This window comes from Berghia stephanieae, chromosome 1 (genome assembly GCF_034508935.2).
Source record: "Berghia stephanieae isolate SIO BIC M18660-M18661 chromosome 1, UCSD_Bste_1.3, whole genome shotgun sequence".
Classification (NCBI taxonomy): Eukaryota; Metazoa; Mollusca; class Gastropoda; order Nudibranchia; family Aeolidiidae; genus Berghia; species Berghia stephanieae.
The window spans coordinates 26133911-26156346 of record NC_088360.1 but is presented as its reverse complement, the minus strand read 5'-3'; the positions used below and the strand labels follow the sequence as shown (position 1 = coordinate 26156346).

General features: G+C 35.3%; 1 protein-coding gene across 1 annotated transcript in view; it reads right to left on the bottom strand.

Annotated features, from left to right (window-relative positions):
• Positions 1–918: 918 nt before the first annotated feature.
• LOC144965387 (uncharacterized) overlaps positions 919–22436 on the bottom strand; it is a 54968-nt gene continuing 33450 nt past the window's right edge. The window contains exons 2-13 of the mRNA XM_078900726.1: positions 16977–17114; positions 13171–13344; positions 11579–11776; positions 10813–10950; positions 9764–9898; positions 9659–9681; positions 8467–8578; positions 6748–6885; positions 6154–6291; positions 4902–5033; positions 3135–3272; positions 919–1253 (exon numbers count right to left, since the gene is read on the bottom strand). Coding sequence (XP_078756852.1) covers positions 1066–1253; positions 3135–3272; positions 4902–5033; positions 6154–6291; positions 6748–6885; positions 8467–8578; positions 9659–9681; positions 9764–9898; positions 10813–10950; positions 11579–11776; positions 13171–13344; positions 16977–17114 — 1652 coding nt within the window. The 3' untranslated portion in view covers positions 919–1065. The remainder of the gene's footprint in view (positions 1254–3134; positions 3273–4901; positions 5034–6153; positions 6292–6747; positions 6886–8466; positions 8579–9658; positions 9682–9763; positions 9899–10812; positions 10951–11578; positions 11777–13170; positions 13345–16976; positions 17115–22436) is intronic.

Below are 22436 nucleotides of genomic sequence, written 5' to 3'. Positions count from 1 at the left end.
CAGTGCTGATTCACTTAACACATTCAAGAACAGACTGGATAGCTATTGGAAAAACCAAGAAATCTTCTATGATTACAAGGCTAGCATCACATTCTGTCTTCACGGTAATCAGCAACCGGAAGAAACAAAGATGACACCTGAGTCCAGCGAAGAGGATCATTGAGAACCTGTGCTGGAAATCATCTCTAAGTAAGTGAGAAATGCTGAAAATTGTCGGTAAGGAGAGAATTAATGGTTTAAATCAAGTAAGTCAAGTCACCATCCTTACTGTGTCAGTATACCACGACGTATGCAAATTTTCAGGACGGTAACCCAAGTTGGTATGGGGCCATTGTCGTAATGGAAATACTCTCAAACCAACGCAAAGTGTTGTCTACAACAACAATGTTAAATGAAGCCCATAACTGGGGTAGGTTGTCAGACCTGCAAATATGTATACATATGCATCATTGCAACAAGTCACATATTATGTGACCTATCACCTCAAAACATTATATCATGGTCAATTAAATGGTCACAACAGTATTAATATTTTATAACTTGGGGTTAAGTTAATTGTGTTAAAGGCCAATGGACATTCAGTTTTTGAAAATGTCAAAAGCTAAAATCTCACAATTCGGTCATTTTGGATTTAACCAGTTAACTGTCGCACTCTGGAAATACTCGTATTTCAAAATTTGGCCAGAAAACTCGTTCTTCAAATATCGATCGATTTAAATGACCCTCATCTTGGCAAAAACTCTCAAACCTGGGACTTTCACGAAGTCCCAGGATTGAGAGTTTTTTTTTTTGTTTGTCAAGATGAGGGTAATTTAAATCGATCGATATTTGAAGGACGAGTTTTCTAGGCATAGTTTTGAATACAAGTTTTTATTTTTATTTTTCAAGAGTATGCGGTTAACAGGTTAAATCCACTTGTTGACATCTGGTCCACTCCGACATAGTACTGTTGTGGGCCGATAACTCACATTTTAAAAATAAATTACAAATACATGAATGATGGCGTGAACCAGCACACCTACACATCACGTGGTTATTCAGAGGCAACATTTGGTCTTTTAAAATCTAAACAGTCGTTTGCTGCATCAATGGCGGCGCATATTTACACGTCGGGGTGTTTCTCGACTTTCTCCACCTCATGATGAGTAGCGACCCTCCGATGGCACAGAGGATAAACACACCAACCGTTATACAACATATAAGTAACGTGTGCACATTGGGACGGAACACTTGGTTTGATGACGTCGATTTATCTGAAAATAGAATTGAGACGACAATTAAGATAAATAAATGCAGGGATAATTGTTTGATATATAATGAGGATGTGACAATATTGACGTTTTTGACTGGGTTAGTGGAATAAACATTGCACCAGAGTTCATATCACGCACGTGAGCATGAACAGATCTGTCGTTTGTTTAAAAAACATAGTATGTGCTATTTGGTTAACATTGCATATACTGTGTTTTTAAAAATAACGACAGCGATGACCACATACCCTATGAGATACTATTTCCCATTTGCGAGTAAAATTCAACAAGCAAACATGTTTCTTTTAAATTTGACATGTGGTTTGAATTGATTGTTTATAATCAATAAATAAATCCTATTAGGTATCAATGTCATTACCTTGCGCAATTTAACAAAACAGAAAAGAAACAACAACAAACAAATAAAAAACAACGTCAACAAAACAGAAATACACGCAACATGATAGAAAGGGGCTGTAATCTCGGCCCGTTTTCATGAACGCGGACTGGCGCTTAGTCTTTGACTTTAGTCAAGGACTTGAAAAAAAAAAGCTGACTAAGCAAATCCCAGACTAAAAATCACAACACCTTCTTACTAAGTTTTGCCAAGTTTTAGTCATTTGCTGAGGCCGGACTTCAACCTTAGTCTAATTACAAGGATACATCATAGCCTCGACAAGATAGCAGCTATTTTTAGATTAAGAGAGCTTCGATTTGGAAGGAAAATGATCGGTTACGAATGCCATAGGCAAAACGTGTCCTGTTGCTATTGGCACTGGCTTAATAACATACTGCAAGAGACTTGCAGATCGTCGATAGTACACATAGTTGTGAGTAAAAACTAAAAAACAACAACAACCAACCCCCCCCCCCAAAAAAAAAAAACAAACAACAAAAAAACAAAAAAAAAAAAAACAAAAAAAAAAAACAAAAAACAAACAAACAAAAAAAAAAAAAACCCGAGTCTAATCGGCTCGCGAGTTATGAGTGAACGGCGACTCGAATTGGAAGCACTCGAATCAAAGAACAACAACAACAACAACAACAACAACAACAACAACAACAACAACATCAACAACAAAAACTAATTATAAAGTATAGTGGAGACAAACGTTATTGTAACTGACTGAAATAATGTTATTCATCAGAACCGACTTTCTGTTTTTTTTTTGTTTATTTGCTTTTTGTTGTTTTTATTTGGCTTCAATTTGTTTGAGTTTCAATGAAACTTTCATTGGCCTTAATATAGAATTGACAGATAGACATCATTGTAGTCTATCAGTCGAAAGTCAATATCACGCGATTTGATTCATCATGGCAAAAGCAAGTTCAAATTTGAAACGGAACGAAATATTATCCATACCGGATGTGTTGCTAATTTCCTCTTTGGAAATCTTTTCGTTAACAGTATGAAGGTGGGTATCTTACCTGCCATCGTGTACTAAAGAGCGTGAAATTACCAGCACAAATTAGCCGAATTAGTCACCGTCCTTACAACGCCCACTTCTAGGCAAAAACTTGGCTTGTCAGAGACTAGAAAACGGTCATGAAATCCGATTTTTTAGTCACTTGGTCCGCTTAGGCTTCAGACTAGCAAGTCATTTACTAGACTAGTAAGTAACTAAATCTAACTCGCGTACATGTAAACGGTCCCTGATGTGTGTATTATTTGGGTGAATTTTACCCCAATAAGATGGCACATAGCCTAGAAATAAACCCACAAACCCACAATTAGAACAACAGACTCGGGATACCAGTACACACATATACACCCTCATATGTCCGCGGGAAATACATTCACTCGCGCACGCACACGCGCACTAAACACATTAACACATACCTAGGCCACACATTTGCGTAACGCAAAAACATAAGTAAACTTACGCAACAAACATGCAGGTTGCTTGAAATCCCCTTGGCAGTGCCCAGGGCAGTGTCCTGTCACGTGATTACAGGTGTGTCCATAGGAACAGTGACCACACGGGGATAAGCAGCCATCTCCAAATGTGTTGTTAGAACATGCTGGAATAGACAAAGTGAATAGTAACCTTAAAGGAATTATAGGCTTTAATTATCTAATGTACAAAATATAACAGTTTAAAAGAGACCCCCCAAAAAAACAAACCAAACAACCCCCCCCCCCTTCCACCCCCCAAAAGAAAAAAAGAACAAAAAACCCAACCAGACAAAAAGCAAATAAAAACAAAGAAATAAAAAACAAAACAAAAACAAAACAAAACAAAACAAAAAAAAACAAAAAACAAAAAATAAAACAAAACAAACAAAAACACAATAACAAAACAAAAACAAACAACAAATAGACCTTATATGATTCGCCCTTTCTTTACCAACTATAGGAAAATCGTTACATTCATTACGATACAACCAACATTTGTCTTATTCAAATTTCTCTTGTGCATCATACAATTTAAAGAAAATAACAGTGTGTTGTAGAGCATGTTTTGCTAAAGAAATTAGTTATCGCAAAAACTTACTGCTATTGTATTTGAGTGACAAAAAAAATCTATTTTTGTGTTAGTTGGGTGTGAAGTTTTGGGGGAAATCCTGAAAATGGCTGGGAAGGAGAGGGTTAAGGGAAGTAAAGCAGGAAATAATACTTGAAGAGCAGATTATATATTGGTTGCCTCCCATGAGCATCAGATTTCGGCCGGCGCGACTTTTCGCACACCTTTTTTTGTTTCTTCCAAGAACGGACTAGAATCCAACGAGTACTGTATTAAGCTTTACTTATGAAATCTTAATTTTTTTAAAGCCTCCACCAAGGAGAGTGAGTTTTATTTCACTAAATTCAATCGATTTAAAGTTCTGTCGTTAATTGATATTTTCAATATCGTTCACGATCGAAAATAAGTGATATTTATGTAAAAAACATGTTTCTCCACTTGGGTGGGTAAAAAAATTGAACTTTCATATAGCGCAAAATCCACTAAATGTGCTCAAAGCGCTTTACAAGGGGTCCCTGGTCAACATCAACATTTAACATGTAGGACGGGACATGACGCCTGTTAGGCGATATTACAATTTTTCGGACAAAGACAACGCTTGTAACGGACAGGTACTCATTTTACACCCGAGTACGGTGAGAGAATATGAGTAAAGAGCCTTTTCCAAGGATTTAACTATGCGTCGAGCGCGAGGCTCGAACCCAGGACCTTCCCATCCGAAAGCCAGTGTCATACTGCTAGACCACATAGCCACACAAGTGGATAGGTTGGGAATAAATCTCGATTCGTGAAAAACACTCAGTACACATTTCCAACATTTAGCATATTTTAATCTGTCAAAGAATGAATTTTCAAGTTCCAATATACAAACAACAAAAGGGAGTGTGAAAGTTGACGACAACTTTATCCAATGATGCTATGCTTTTAGATAAAACACTCACAACATCCGCCAGCCGGATATAACTACCAACACATAAAATCATATGTGAAAATGAACGTTTTAGTCTGATCGATATGATTTAGTGATAACAAATCACCAAAATGACTGTCTAAAAACAATAACAAAAGAGCTGAGTGACGTCGATCTCGTTCCTCCTATACGTTATTGTTTTTGTTTTTATAGATAACCATTATGGTGATTAGTTCTCACTAAAGTATATTATATAAACAAATTTACAAAACTTACGCTGAAGACACCTAGGTCCTTGCCAACCACCCATGCACCCACCCAAGCACGTCCCATTACCCGGATCACAGCCATCTCGGCAGAAACCACACTTGTGGACACACATCGGACCGTATTGACCCTCTGGACATACTGAAGGAAGAGAAATGAATAACATGAAATGGAATAGTTTCGGGTTTCCCACTTGTCAACAAAACACGATGAATGAGACACAAGAGACAATCGTCGTAGGGGAAAACCGAAACGTCAACTTTATCTGCCTTTGTAAATTGAATTTAAACTTCTATTCCATTTTATCATTTTATCATGACCTGCTGTTCTTTTTATTTCTTCGCGCTTCACGCAGAAACAATTGCATTTAAGGAACAGAGGAGCGGCGCATAGCTGAGTCCTTGGAAAAGGCTCTTTACTCACATTCTCTCACCGTACTCAGGTGTAAAACGAGTACCCGGTCGTTAACAACGTTGTCTCTTGTCGGAAAACAATGTACTATCGCATAACAGGCGTCTTTTCTCGTCCTACATGTTAAGTGTTGCTGTTGTTGAGGGACCCCTTGTAAAGTGCCTTGAGCATGTTTAGTTGATGTTGCTCTATATAAAAGCTTAAGTTTAAGATGAAGTTATCATGTCTTCTTTCCTCAAACATTGTTTGAATGTCTTGTGAAATAGATTTCGAAAGTCTGACGTCACGACCGCCTAGCAACCAACCGGTTGGTTCTAAACAAAGATAGTCGGTACTCTTTATTCTTCATGCTGGCTTGGTCTTTTCCAAACATTATGCTATCAGGATATGTAAAAGTCAAAACATGACCAGATTAAGAATGATTTTCTCCTCTGGATACAGTTTTATTGTCGTCGGAGAAGTACTTCATAAGGGCGGGGATGGAGATATTGGCGTCCGCCTGTATTCCTGCTAGTTTAGAACATGTTACTTTGCGTCGTTACTAGGGAAGTGTCGTCACGACTGTTGAACCGTAGCCATCGTTAACATAAATATATAGCCTGACACAAGAATCCTCGAGGACTGGCAGTTTGACGTCATGTTTTAAAGGTTTTTGCAACGTCTAATGAGTTGTCGTTAGTAGAGCTCATGGAAACAATTTATTTCATTGGTTGGACAACTCACGATTTGTTTTCTTTTGTGGCAAAAGACTGGCATTTTGACGTCATTTTTTGGTCAGTGTCAGGCTATAACTTTACGATGGCTACGGTTGAAACTTATTAGATTGTTTATTATCATGCAAGATACCTACGGGTGTTACATTTGAGTCCTGTCCATCCAGCTTGACAGCCCTGGGACCCACAACGTCCTGTCTGATGGTCACACGCATCTCTGGAGCATTGACCACATCGCAACCGACAGTTCATACCCCACTGGCCTGACATGCAAACTGAAGACAATATCGTTTTATGTGACTTTATCATCTTATTATTATTATTATCATTATTATTATTATTATTATTATTATTATTATTATTATTATTATTATTATTATTATTATTATTATTATTATTATTATTATTATTATTATTATTATTATTATTATTACTATTATTAATATTATTATTATTGATATTATAATCGTAGTCGTCATCATCATCATCATCATACTGATCATCATCATGATCATCATCATCATCATGATGATGATCATCATTGTCATCATCATCATCATCATCATCATCATCATCATCATCATCATCATCATCATCATCGTCCTCATCATCATCATCATCATCATCATCATCATCATCATCATCATCATCATCATCATCCTACCCTCCACAACTTCCATCCACAACACACCACCACCAACACCACCACCACCACCACCACCAATTCTTACCCTGTGTACAAAACAGACCCTGGAATCCGGACTGACATCCCATAGGACACACACCAGTTTGACCATCACATACCGACCCATGGTAACACTGACCACACGAGAAATTACAACTCTGGCCATAACTGCCCGGGTTACACGCTGTGACGAGAATGGAGAATAAAAGATAAAACCAACTGATGGTTCCTCTGTGACCTCTTGTAGTTATGCCTGTCAAGCTTTTTGCACGGATACCTTTGTAACTATTATATTATTGTATGAGCCCTCCGATCTTTAATCAAAATACAGTTATACACTTTTGAAAATTAGGTCAGTTATCGTATATTTTGTTATAACTAATCGAATAAACATTTAAGTTGTTTTATTTTTGACTCGAAAATTTACAATAAAGTGAATTTTAGCCCTGAATTCAACCGCTGACCGTGAACCGAAGACCCATAGCCACCTTAAGTGCTTGCCTTATCACCCGGATTAAACAGCCCACGGATCATGAGCATGGCTTACAATTTCAACATCGTAGCTGATTGAAAAGCATGCATAGTGTTATCAGGTGTTGCGATGCAATTCTTTTATCAGTGTGTCAAAAGATTGTGAGAAATACTCACTTACTGGGCCTGACCTATTTGTGTGTTTGACATAATAATATTATGAACTAAGGGTACCTAAGGCCGTTTCATACAAGAAATAAATAGCCAAGGGGACAAAACGGGGTAAATGGCAGGAAATATTCTGATTGGTTAATGCTTAGAAACGGCCATACCATCAATTAACCGGAATATTTTTGACCAATCAAAACGCGGATTTTTGACACACCCTCAAACTCCCTCGGACAAACATTGCTGGTTGTTTACAAACATTAGAATGACGGAAATTGACATCATGGCTCTTTATTGTTTTTCGACAGCTAGTTGTGTGATTAGCTTTCAGTAGATTTGCTGAATCTGACTATAAACGTTACATACTACACAGTTTTCTGTGTTGGTACAATTGGATTCAGTAGTCTGATGTCACGCAGCCCGGTAACGGCGGCCATCTTGGTTCTAAACAAAGAAAATCATTACTTTTTATTCTTCATGCTGGCTAGAACTTTTCATTCCCTTTCCATATGTCTTTTGATCAGAATGTGTAAAAGTCAAAACATGATCAAATTTATGTGTTTTTTTTTTCCCTCTGGAAACGTTTTTATGCTCGCCGGAGAAATATTTCATACGGGCGTCCGACATTGTTCCGATAGTTTAGAGCCAGTGTTACTAAGTTACCATGCGTCATTAGGAAGGAAGTGACGTTACGACTATTGAATCCTATTGATAAAATGTGTAGGACTAGTGAGTACTTCACTTAAACACACACAATCGATGATTATAAATAGTATGAGCTTGGCCAAGAAGATCACTACATTGCCATCCTGGGTTTGTGCCTCGCTCGGTGCATAGTTGAGTCCAAGGACAAGCCTATTTACTCACATTCTCTCAGCGTACTCAGGTGTAAATGAGTACCTGGCCGTTAACAGCATTGTATCTGTCCGTAAAAATTGTAATATCGCCTAACGGACGTCATGTCCCGTCCTACATGTTAAATGTTGCTGTTGTCCAGAGATTCGTTGTAAAAGCGCTTTGAGTACATTTAGTGGATATTGTGCTATATAAAAGTTCAAGTTAAAAAAACTATTTCCCTAAAAATCATATTTTTTCTAGGTAATCTTCACTATCCAGCTTGTCCTACCTTGGTCACATCGTTCCCCTTCCCACCCTGGTTGGCACCTCCATGGACATTGTCCAGTGGCTTGGTCACAAGGCTCGTTGTCCAAGCAGTCCCGAGTTGACCTCTGGAAAACCTGATACCATTTGACAATAGATACATTTAATATAAAAATTAATATATATAAAATTATAATATATTATATAATAATACTATTATATATATAATAATATATATTATGATATATATATATATATATATATTTACTATATATATATATATATATATTATATATATATATATATTATATACTACTACTACTATATATATACTACTACTACTACTACTACTACTACTACTACTACTACTACTACTACTACTACTACTATACTACTACTACTACTACATACTACTACTACTACTACTACTACTACTACTACTACTATCTACTACTACTACTACTACTACTACTACTACTACTATACTACTACTACTACTACTACTACTACTATACTACTACTACTACTACTACTACTACTACTACTACTACTACTACTACTACTACTACTACTACACTACTACTACCTCTACCACTACTACTACTACTACTACTACTACTACTACTACTACTACTACTACTACTAACTACACTACTACACTACTACTCACATACTACTACTACTACTACTACTACTACTACTACTACTACTACTAACTACTACATACTACAAACAACAACACTACTACTACTAACTACTACTACTACTACTAACACAACTACAACACTACTACTACTACTACTACAACTACACTAACTTACTACTACTACACTACTACTACTACTACTACTACTGCTACTACTACTACTACTACTACTACTACTACTACTACTACTACTACTACTACTACTACTACTGCTGCTGCTGCTACTACTACTACTACTACTACTACTACTACTACTACTACTACTAATACTACTACTACTCCTCCTCCTCCTCCTCCTCCTACTACTACTACTACTACTACTACTATTACTACTACTATTACTTCTACTACTACTACTACTACTACTACTACTACTACTACTACTACTACTACTACTACTACTACTACTACTACTACTACTACTACTGCTGCTATTACTTCTACTACTTGATAATTGGTAGAGATGCAGATTTAATTTTTTAGATTCGCCATTTTTATATAAATCTCAGACCGCATGCAAAGTTTCAAACAAACCTATTAGACATTAGATGAACAATTAATTGAACAAAACAGTCGCATTTCAGTTTTGAAACGAATTACACGACATAAAACTTACGCTCTGTACATTTTGGTCCCCTCCATCCCGGTTGACATCCTGTCGGACATATTCCAGTCACGTGATGACAAGCCACGCCCCCCAAACAATGACCACACGGGTGTTGACATTTTCTACCGTACCTTCCATGACACCCTGCAAAATGACCAGAATAACACTCTATAGATAGTATGCGCTTGGCGAAGAAGCTCATAACATTGCCATCCGGAAGTATAACGGACCAAGACACAAAACTGTGTGTAACCTTGAACTTTTATAGTCAGGTTAATACAGTTTATTGAGCATTACTCATAAACGCGGATGGCAAAAAAAAAAAAAAAAAAAAAAAAAAACAATAACCAATAACAAAGACCTGAGTGACGTCAACTAAGAACTATCTATAAACGTTCATAGTTTTGGTGTTGGTCCGTTATATTTCCGGATGGCAATGTTGTGAACTTCTTAGCCAAGCGCAATCTATCTATACCATTATGTATTCAACCGTGCCTGACACTGGTCAAAAAATGACGTCAAAAGACAAGTCTTTGGCCACAAAAGACAACAAATCGTGAGTTGTATTCAATAGTTCAACCAATGGTATCATTTGTTTCATTGAGCTCTACTAAGCACACCTCACTAGTTGGTGCACAAACCTTAAAAATGACGTCAAACTATAAGTTCTTGTGGGTTCTAGCGTAGCCATCGTTAAGTTATAGATAGAATGCGCTTGGCCAAGGAGTTCACAACATTGCCATCCGGAAGTATAACGGACCAACACACAAACTCTGTGTAACCATGAACTTTTATAGTTTGGTTTAGTGAGAACAACTCACAAACGCGGATGGCAAAAACCATAACAAAGGCCTGAGTGACGTCATCTTCGAACTATCTATAGCCTGACACTGAAATCCAAAAAGACTGGCATTTTGGTGTCATTATTTGGTTTTTGCACCGCCAAGTGAGTTGTCGTTAGTAGTGCTCATGGAAACAATATATATTGATATACCAATAGACCGCAAAGCCAAACATTATGTTATTAATAATATGAATACAGGCAAAGAAATACTTACGCCTATGACAAAATGTTCCTGTCCACCCAACCTTGCATCCCGATCTACAAGCTCCGTTTACCGGGTTACACACCTCATTTGGGTCATTACAGTTACAGAATTGGGAGCAGTCAACGCCGTAAGTGAAAGGAGTGCACACTAGATTGAAGAGAACACGGGATTGGTATAGCAAATATAAGATTAAAAAAACAACAACATGAGCTTGGTCTTTTATTTAGCATAATATCCACTAAATGTGCTCATAGCGCTGTACAAAGGGTCCCTGACCTTCAGCAATACGTAACATGAAGAACGAGACATGACGCCTGTTACTCGATATTACATTTTTTTCCGACAGCGACAACGCTGTTAACGGTCAGGAACTCATTTTACATCTGAGTACGGTTGGAAAATGTGAGTGAAGAGCCTTTTCCAAACTCTTGTTTTCTAAATCTCTTCTCAGCATGATATTGGGTGTCACTGTCTTCTGTCTTCTAAATTTCTTTTAGCATAATGTAAGATATCACTGTGTTATGTCTTCTAAATCTCTTTTTAGCATAATGTAAGATATCACAGTGTTATGTATTCTAAATCTCTTTTTAGCATAATGTAAGATACCATTCTGTTATGTCTTCTAAATATCTTTTTAGCATAATGTAAGATATCATTGTCCTCTATCTTCTAAATATCTTTTCAGTATAATTTAAGATGTCACCAAGATATTATTACATCGTCTTGATGCATTTAGTCACGCGTGATTCGAGGGACTATTTTTTTAGACACTCACCAAAAACGCGGACTTCACACAAAGTGATTTGCCCAAATTGGTTGATAATGCCAAAATATCGACCTTTAGAGGGCACGTCGCAGGCAAACCTTGACCTCTTGTGTGAGCTTGGCAGACGCGTGCACGGCTTACCCCAGAAGGTGTCCACGTAGTCGCTCACGTGAACCTGAAGTCGTCCAGAAGGCACCATCTCATTGGCTGTAAACACAATGTAGAATAAAAACAAAACTCTCTTAACATTTCTATAAGAATCAAACTGACAAATTTGGGAGCAGGTACTGGTGTAAGATAAAGATCTGATAAAGTGTGTCTGAATCAGAGCACTGTTTCAATCATACTTTTTCAGAAAAATTTCTATAAAATCACTCCCCGCCCCCTTCTCTTTTTACATCAAATATCATCGTTACCTTAATATCGTAAGTAACATTTGACCACTTAAATGATATATAGAATGTATATATATATATATATATATATATATATATATATATATATATATATATATAATATATATATATATATATATATATATATATATATATATATATATATATATATATATATATATATATATAATATATATAAATGGGTATAAATCATGATTTTAACGCATGCGATAGAATGTCAAAAATCCTTCATAACTATGCATAAGTCGATACCTATTTTTCTTCATATGATACGATGATCTTTGAAATCAAAGACGATTCGTGGTCCATTGTGACTAAATGGAACAATATCGGAGTGAGGCCGATGAATAATAATAATAATAATAATAATAAAAAATAATAATAATAATAATAATAATAATAATAATAATAATAATAATAATAATAATAATAATAATAATAATAATAATAATAATAATAATAATAATAATAATAATAATAATAATAATAATAATAAATAATAATAATAATAATAATAATAATAATAATAATAATATTAATAATCATAATAATAATCATAATAATAATGATAATGATAATAATAATAATAATAATATAATGATAATGATAATAATAATAATAATAATAATAATATAAATATAATAATAATAATAATAATAATAATAAAATAATAATAAATAATAATATAATAATAATAATAAAATAATAATAATAATAATAATAATAATAATAATAATAATAATAATAATATATAATAATAATAATAATAATAATAATAATAATAATAATAATAATAATAATAATAATAATATAATGATAAAATAATAATAATAATAATAAATAATAATAATAATAATAATAATAATAATAATAATAATAATATAATAATAAATAATAATAATAATAATAATAATAATAAAATAAATAATGATATAATAATAATAATAATAATAATAATAATAATAATAATAATAATAAAATAATAATAATAATAATAATAATAATAATAATAATAATAATAATAATAATAATAATAATATAATAATAATAAATAATAATAAATAATAATAATAATAATAATAATAATAATAAAATAATAATAATAATAATAATAATAATAATAATAATAATATAAAATAAAATAAATAATATCATAGAAAGAAAAGAAATGTATCCCATAGATACCAAAAACAATCTCCATGAAAAAGACACTTCGGGACTCCAGCATATCAACTTTCCACCATCCGGTCCGGTTGCTAAGTGACGTCACACAAGTGCCGACGTCGCCATCCACAGCACGCGCTCCTTTCGACCAATCAGACGTCTTCATTTCTGTCGGCATCCCCAACACGACGTTATCTAAATCATTAGGAGAATTAAATAATATATAGAAAATAGCACTCAAATTGTATTCCATTTATGATTGACTTTATACCACTTTCCCTATAGGTGAATAAAGTTTATTTTATCTATTTATTTGGTTATCTATTTGATAATTGTGCTCAGAACCATAATATGTAAATGATCACCTCAAAATGGCAATAATCGATGTGTACTGATTTGCAGGTCTGATAACCCAATTTGTTATGGGGCCATTGTAATGCAAAAGCTCTCAAACCAACGCAATTTAATGACCCAACATGAAGAAAGAGACATAGACAACGATGTTAACGGCCAGGTACTCATTTTACACCTGAGTACGGCGAGAGAATGTGAGTAAAGAGCCTTTTACATGGACTCAACTAGGCTCGAACCCAGGACCTTTCGACCCGAAAACGAGTGCCATACCACAAGGCCAAGATTTTTCTCGAAATGTCATACCTACCCCATCTAGTACATTGATTTCTTTACACTCAAACTCAGAAACGATCAGGCCAAACTAAACATACGTTTGTAGACCAAAACAAGCTAACATAACAACATTACGTTCTTTTATCTAATGACAAAGTTTTTCTTCATATTTTGTGTCGTAAAAATCAAATCTGGTTAACATGAATTGTTCATTGTATCGTAACCAATGTAAAGATTTTCCTGGTCTTGGTAAGGAGAAAGTTAATACAACGATGGCATTTTAAATGGAACCATAATCAAGAATCGTTGAATTATTTTCCCTATCAACATATGTTTAACAAGTCATTTATACAATTAAGGTAATCAGCTTTTTGAATCAGTATATGTTAATATTAGATCATCTCCAATACAACATAAGCCCATAACAATCTCGGTAATCAGACCAATGAATATTTGCAGGTTGGTTTGAGAATATTCCAATTACAGCAATGAACTCGTAACAATTTGGGTTATCAGACCTGCGAACAAATTCATGTTGGTTTGAGAATTTTTTCATTATAACAATGAACCCATTACAATCTGTGTTATTGGACCAGCGAAAAATTGAAAGTTGGTTTGAGAGTAATACCCTTGCAACTATGGGTCCAAAGCAATTTGGGTTATCAGAACATCGAAAAAGTAAAGGTTGGTTGAGAGTTTTTCCATTACAACGATAAGCAAAGTTACATATAAGTAAACATGATGTGAGAGTATTTCCATTACAACGATAAGCAAAGTTACATATAAGTAAACATGATGTGAGAGTATTTCCATTACAACGATAAGCAAAGTTACATATAAGTAAACATGATGTGGGAGTTTTTCCATTACAACGATAAGCAAAGTTACATATAAGTAAACATGATGTGAGAGTATTTCCATTACAACGATAAGCAAAGTTACATATAAGTAAACATGATGTGAGAGTATTTCCATTACAACGATAAGCAAAGTTACATATAAGTAAACATGATGTGAGAGTATTTCCATTACAACAATGAGCAAAGTTACATATAAGTAAACATGATGTGAGAGTATTTCCATTACAACAATGAGCAAAGTTACATATAAGTAAACATGATGTGAGAGTATTTCCATTACAACAATGAGGAAAGTTGCAATTAAGTAAACATGGTTCGAGAGTAATTCCATTATAATGAGTTGGGTTATCAGAACTGAGAAAAGTTGAAATTTTTCAGGTTCATTTAGTTTAAGCTTTCGCCAATATTTAAAAAATGGTAAATACTTGAAAGAGTAAAAGCACACGTTGACAGACTGTGATCTTTTGCGAGACCAACGTAATATCATGTGCTGAACAAATATTAATAATATATCATCGATAAACTAAAAATGGCATTAAATCAAGGTGATTTAAAAGCTGAAAATTAAATTTATAGCAAAATATATTGGAGTAATTATCCGAAATATTTATTTAGATAGGATAGGATCACTTTAACTCACTCAACGATAAAACCGACTATATCCGTTGTTTACTCTGGTTACTTTTACCCCATGCCTATTTATTACATTTTTCTGAGACACATTTTAGGCGTCGCATCAAAGCTAATGTTTTTATTTTTTGCATGTTAATGATAGTTGAATAGAACAATGTACATGCTCATTTTTAATACTCTTTTTCCAATTTCGAAAAGTAGCAAAAATGTCTTGGATTGATTGAGTTAAAACAATAATAAACAAGGTTAAGGGTTATAACCCATACCATACAACTATTACATTGCATATTTTTAAATGAGTTATCTCCCTTTGATTAAACTTTCAATCCGACAATTCAATGCATTTCAGTGTATGAAATCTATGACGGCAAAAGGGTGCAGAAGACCCAACGGCACTGGGCAATGGGTCTGGAAACGAAACAGCAAAGTGTCGTAGCCATCGTTAAGTTATAGCCTGACACTGAAACCCAAAAGACTGGCATTTTGACGTCAATATTTTGGTTTTTGCACCGCCTAGTGGGTTGTCGTTAGTAGAGCTCATGGAAACAAGTGGTTGACCTATCGAATACAACTCACGATTTGTTTTCTCTTGTGGCCAAAGACTGGCATTTTGGTCAGTGTCAGGCTATAAGTTAACGATGGCTACGAAAGTGTGAGGCACCACAGTATGGGCGCAATCTGGACGCAAACAGACATGCGATCAGCCATTGTCGAAAGGACAGGGTCTCTGCTGCGTATCGTATACCTATTTATTAAGGAAAATACTGGGTTGACAATAACTGAAGTATATTCCAGTCAGCCTCTTATGAGATTACATAGGAAGAAAGAAGAAGAAGAAGAAGAAGAAGAAGAAGAAGAAGAAGAAGAAGAAGAAGAAGAAGAAGAAGAAGAACAAAGGAAAGCAATCCTTCTATGAAAGTTAATGGTGTCCGCTCATTATATTCGACTATATTTTAGAGTAAAGTGACCAAAAAACCACAAAGGCGAACAAAGAAGCATTTCTGCATTTCTATTCGGTTTAGCGGTAGCAAAATACAAGAAGAAAAGAAGCAAGTCTTACATAAATATATAAAATCGTAAACGGGCACAGCACATCAATAACAGTCCCATCTTGCCTAAGGCCACACAAAAAAAAACAAAAAACAAAAAAAAAAAAACCCAAAAAACAAACAAAAAACAAACAAAAAACAAAAAACAAAACAAAACAAAAACAAACAAACAAAAAACAAAATTAAAACAACAAAAAAACAAAAAACAAAAACACATTCAACAAGAAACAAGCACGGCAGGACATTTACAAAACAACAGAAAAACACTGATGCACATAAGTTCAGCTTCTTTTCTTGGACCTTTGATGACTGATGCTTAAGTTGTGTCTGTACGATAAAGTGCTTCATTTCTTTCTTATAAAGTCCCTGCTTTCGCCGGCACTTTTGTCTGTACGATAAAGTGCTTCATTTCTTTCTTATAATGTCCCTGCTTTTGCCGGCACTTGTGTCTGTACGATAAAGTGCTTCATTTCTTTCTTATAATGTCTGTGCTTTTGCCGGCACTTGTGTCAGTACGATAAAGTGCTTCATTTCTTTCTTACAAAGTCCCTGCTTTTGCCGGCACTATATTATATTATTACATCAAAAGTTAGCTTTCAGTAGTATATAAATATCCTCATTGTGCATCTTGTATTTTAAATCTATAGGCACAACTTACGTGTTTGACAACTGGGACCCGACCAACCCTTCTGGCACGCTCTAGGACATCGGCCAGTGACGTCATCACAAACTGCGTCGTTTTCGCATTGACAAGTTAGAAGGCAGCGTGGCCCAAATTTTTGGGCGCTACAATTTCCTGAGAATGAAAATAAAAAAATATTGATAGATTAAAAGTCCTTAAGATCTATAGAGCAGTATAATTAGGTGCCCCAAATGTAAACAAAGGTCTAGAAGCACATGGCAAACCACATGTTCCTGTCTTGACAGCTCAAGTTCCAATGTAAATTATAGAAAAAAATAACCTTTAAAATTTGGCTGTTAGGTGGCAAAAGAAACACATATTCATAAATACTCGATCATGCATCAAATAATGTCTAGATATGGATATTTTATGGAACAAAAGGTAAAATTTATCAAAAGTTACAGTCTATCTATTTTTAGACCAGAGCAAATTATTGCGCTGGTGTGAACAAAACGAGAATTATTCGGAGCCTGATTTTCAGAATAATTTAGTCTTATATTATTATTTCTGCAACTGTTAGATTTTATGTAAACATATTTTCAATACTGAAAGTGTATTGCCTACAACTCAAACTACAAAATTGGGAGACCTATATTGTGCGTAAATTTTTCCGGTCCCTAACGAAAATCACTAGGAACTTGTTATTGTTTACGTTTGGGGCACCTAATTATACTGCTCTATAGGGAATGAGATTAGCGGAAGAGTAGCGTTCCTTGATTGGACGTCACCAATAGTCTGTGACGTCAACGGCGGAAAAGTTATTAGAGAGAGAACGTCATGTTGGTTGTGCGCATGCGTCTCTCGTCCTCGCTACTCTTCCGCTAATCTCATTCCCTATACATTCATTGAGGCCGGAGTTTTTTCCTAGTCTCTAAAGTCTAATTGGTCAGTAATGAGTGCAGCTATGACAGTGCGGCTATGTGGTCTTGTGGTATGACACTCACTTTCAGATCGGAAGGTCTTAGGTTCGAGCCTCGGACGGTGCATAGTTGAGTCCTTGGAAAAGGCTCTTTAGTCAAATTCTCTCACCTTACTCAGGTGTAAAATGCGTACCTGGCCGTTAACAGCGTTGTGTCTCGGAAAAAAAATTGAAATATCGCCTACAAGGCGTCATGTCTCGTTCTACATATTACGTGTTGGTGTTAGTCAGGCGCCCCTTGAGCACGTTTAGTGGATATTGCGCTATATAAAAGTTCACTTTTTTATGACTTGTAGTTTTGGTCTTTTAGCCCAAATTGCTATGAGAACATTGTTGTTATGGATGTCTCAAACCAACTCAAAAAATGACTCATTGCAACAATGTTAAATCAAAACCATAATTGCACTTGGTTGTCAGACTTGAAAATAATATGTGCACATAGGACAGTCCAAATTTCTTGCTTTTATTTAAAAAAGAAAACATTTATATTTCCCAAACCGGTGGTCTATCTGTTTTACGTATGAAGTGAGTGCTCTAACAACTGAGCTATTGGGACCCCTGCAATCAAATCAAGTTTATACATAAAAAATGCATAATCAGTAAAACCTTCAAGTAAACTAAAACAGCTGTAATTTTCTTTATCTATCTATCTATCTATCTATCTATCTATCTATCTATCTATCTATCTATCTATCTATCTATCTATCTATCTATCTATCTATCTATTTATCTGTAGATCGATATATTTATCAAATTATGTCATCCATAAATCCATCTATCCATCCATCTATTTACATCTCTATTCTTCTCTTCCTCTCAATACCTTTCTTTCACCCTCTTACTCTTATTATACAAATCCATCCCTTTTCTATCGTCTCATTCCGAGCTCTTCTCTTCACCCCTCCCCACCCGCCCCCCCCCCCCAACCCCACCCCCACATTTATCAATCACTACACCTTTTTTTAAAACGCTAACGCACCAACTATCCCCTCCCCTTCTCTTTTTCCTCCCCCCCCCCCCCGACCCCCGTTTCTTCCATCACCATCACCCGTCTCATATCTAATCACTCAGACAAGCGCCTCCTCGTCCCAGCGTCCGATCCCCTCACCAAAACACTCCAAGTTGCTCACTCAGTCATTGAGAACCACTCACACTCCTATCTGACCACGGGACGCGTAGTTTTCGCTGGGATCTGATTGCCATTGAAAACATTTCCTCTACCAGATTTGTTTCTTTTATATTTCCTGTTCAAACAGCACCGTTGAGACGGACCGCTACACTTCAATAGACTCCATCATTTGTATTTCTACCTATTAATAAACACACCATAATATTAGAACCTACCGCCCACAATCAAAAGGATTTCTTCTGGTGTTTAGCAACACAAACGCCTTCAACAAACGAGGTCATAACGGAGGCGGGATGGCTTGGTGGATATGCCATATGCACTTCTATGCAATGGAGTCAAGGTTGAGCCGAAATCTCGGCATCTCGTTTGCGGTGTGTCTTTTTTTTTACGAAACCCGCCGAAACCGGCCAATAACCATAGTCTCAGGTTCACTCCCGACTGGTGTACACTTCCCTGAGTCTCAGGTGCACTCCCCACAGTTGTCTACTTCCCATAACTTTGCCGGATATTATCGGGTTTCGGCGGGTTTCGGCGGGTTTCGGCGGGTTTCGTAAAAAAAGCACTAATTTCTTTCGAAGTTTTAAAGTTTTGTTAGACCAAAATATTCCTAAAATTCTTCAGACATTTGTTTAAATCGATTTCGATTATTTAAGTGGCTCGACGGGTCAGCGGTACGGGGTCTCAAAAGTCAAGCAATGTTTGAGTATGATCAGTGGCCGGATGGGTGTCAGTGATCGTGCAAAATTCTGGTCCAGACGTTGTGTCGTTGGGTAAGGCACTTAACGCACACAGAGAGAAGAGAGAGTGAGAGAAAGAAAGAGAAAGAAAGAAAGAAAGAGAGAGAGAGAAAGAGAGAGAGAGAGAGAGAGAGAGCATAGGTGAGAACTAATCATCTGCCCGGCCGTTTCGAAAATATAAGAAAAGTCCAGTAACGTCAATATTATTCAGTCCTATTATTGATTAATGCGAATGAAGACATCAAACGGAAAAAAATACTAGCTCAAACTGCATTTTGAGAACAACACGTTTGCAACAGGACGAACATCATCAATTAAAAATAAAAGAATACGCCTTTACGAAGCGCTAGTGCTGCCAATCCTAATGTACAACTGTGGTATGTGAGGTCCTACAAATAAGAATTTGGACACCCTGGACTCCCTTCATCGCTAACAATTGAGACGAGTTATTGAGGTACATTGGCCAGACAAAACCAGTAATGAGGATGTATATGACAGATGCAGTTACAACCAGTCAGTACGCGAATAAAGAAACAAAAATGGAAACTGTTCGGACAAGTGCTCCGACGATATGAAAATATTCCAGCACAAACCTCGATGGATGATTACTTCAAGCAAGGAACAAAATACAGAGGGCGTACACCAAATTCACTTCCAACATTTTTGAATCAAGATCTCAAAAAATATTAAACATATTTAGAAACAACAACAAAAGAACTGATTTCAACAACACACGGAAACATCCAACAGTCTCATCACCTTAACACAAATAAATGATGACATTCACAAGCTAAGAACACTTGTACTGGACATAGATTTATGGGAAAAAATTACAAACTGGATACTAGAAACATACCGACACACTCGAAGCAACACACACACACACACACACACACACACACATTCACGGCAAGCGTCCATAGAAACAACGCAGCCATATTTCATTCATTCATTATTGAATGCTGCAAAGTATAACGTATCCGACGAATCACACCCGTGCACAACGATGATTGCTAGAGGTTTTCTTTAAAATCAAAATGAAAATTGAGCTTTATATAGCGCAATATCCACTAAATGTGCTCAAAGCGCTTTACAAGGGTTCCCTGGTCAACAGCAACATTTAACATGTAGGACGGGACATGCCGCCTGTTAGGAGATATTACAATTTTTCGGACAAAGACAACGCTGTTAACGGCCAGGTACTCATTTTACACCTGAGTACGGTGAGAGAAAGTGAGTAAAGAGCCTTTTCCAAGGACTCAACTATGCGCCGAGCGCGAGGCTCGAACCCAGGACCTTCCGATCCGAAAGCGAGTGTCATACCACAAGACCACATAGCCGTTTTCTAGCATGTGCGAAGGTCTCTGTGAAATATACTGAATAGATTTTTGATAGAAAATAAAAGCATAAGTGTTTCCTATCGTTTTATGTTCATTTTTTTCCCTAAAACATAGATATATCTATCAGTGATTATGAAAAGTCCGGGACAAAATATTACATTTGTGAATAAAAAGCTCCACCTTCTCCCACAACAAACTCTTCACGGACGAATGCAAGACATTTTAGTGCCCCATAACACCATAATTTGCAGGATGCAATGTGTTTCACATTGTATTGAAGGAAAGAAATTGACGTCACCCGGCTCTTTGTTATTGCTTTTTAGCCAGCCATTTTAATGAGTAGTTTTCACTAAATTGAATGATATTAAAAATAATAATAATAGTAGTTATAATAATAATAACAATAATAATAATAATAATAATAATAATAATAATAATAATAATAATAATAATAATAATAATAATAATAATAATAATAATAATAATAATAATAATAATAATAATAACAATAATAATAATAATAAACAATAATAGCAATAATAATAATAATAATAATAATAATAATAATAATAATAATAATAATAATAATAATAATAATAATAATAATAATCCTTTCTTTAAAAAATATAGCATTGTGGCGAACATTGTGCTTATTTGAGTCAATAAAAAAATGATACGGTGCACAACTCTACTGAAAGATTTGAAAATTAGAAATGTATTTTTTACAGATAGATAAACAGATAACTTGATTTCCTTTTATAATTTAAAGTCAGTTTGAATGTTCGTTGAGTCACACAGATATCATAAAATACGTACCGACGACACAAAACAGTCCCAAAATCAACCAATTTCGTCACTGTAAAAAGTTGTCAGTTTGCGTCATCTATTTATGGCATCAAGTATTATTATTTCTTCCGTTGTGTTGTTGATTTAGCGGTGATCAGTTTTGTTCTAATTGCGTGTATGTTTGTGTGTGTGTGTGTGTGTGTATGTTTGTGTGTTTGTGTGTTGTGTGTGGTGTATATATATGTGTGTGTGTGTGTGTGTGTTGGTATTTTTCAGCAAATCGTGGCATTCATAGTGATATTATTCACTTGATCACATGAAGGTATTTCAGTCGCCATTTTGATTCTTTTTTTACCATTAGGGTTAGCTCGAGAGGTTGTCATAAGTGTTATTAAAGGTGCTAGGGTGTTTGTTTTTCCATAAGTATTTTCACCGTTGATATTTTGTCAGGCATTTATTTATTCAGTTTGTCATTATATAGAAGTATTTTAAAAACTCTAGAACAAACCTTGATAGATTTGTGAA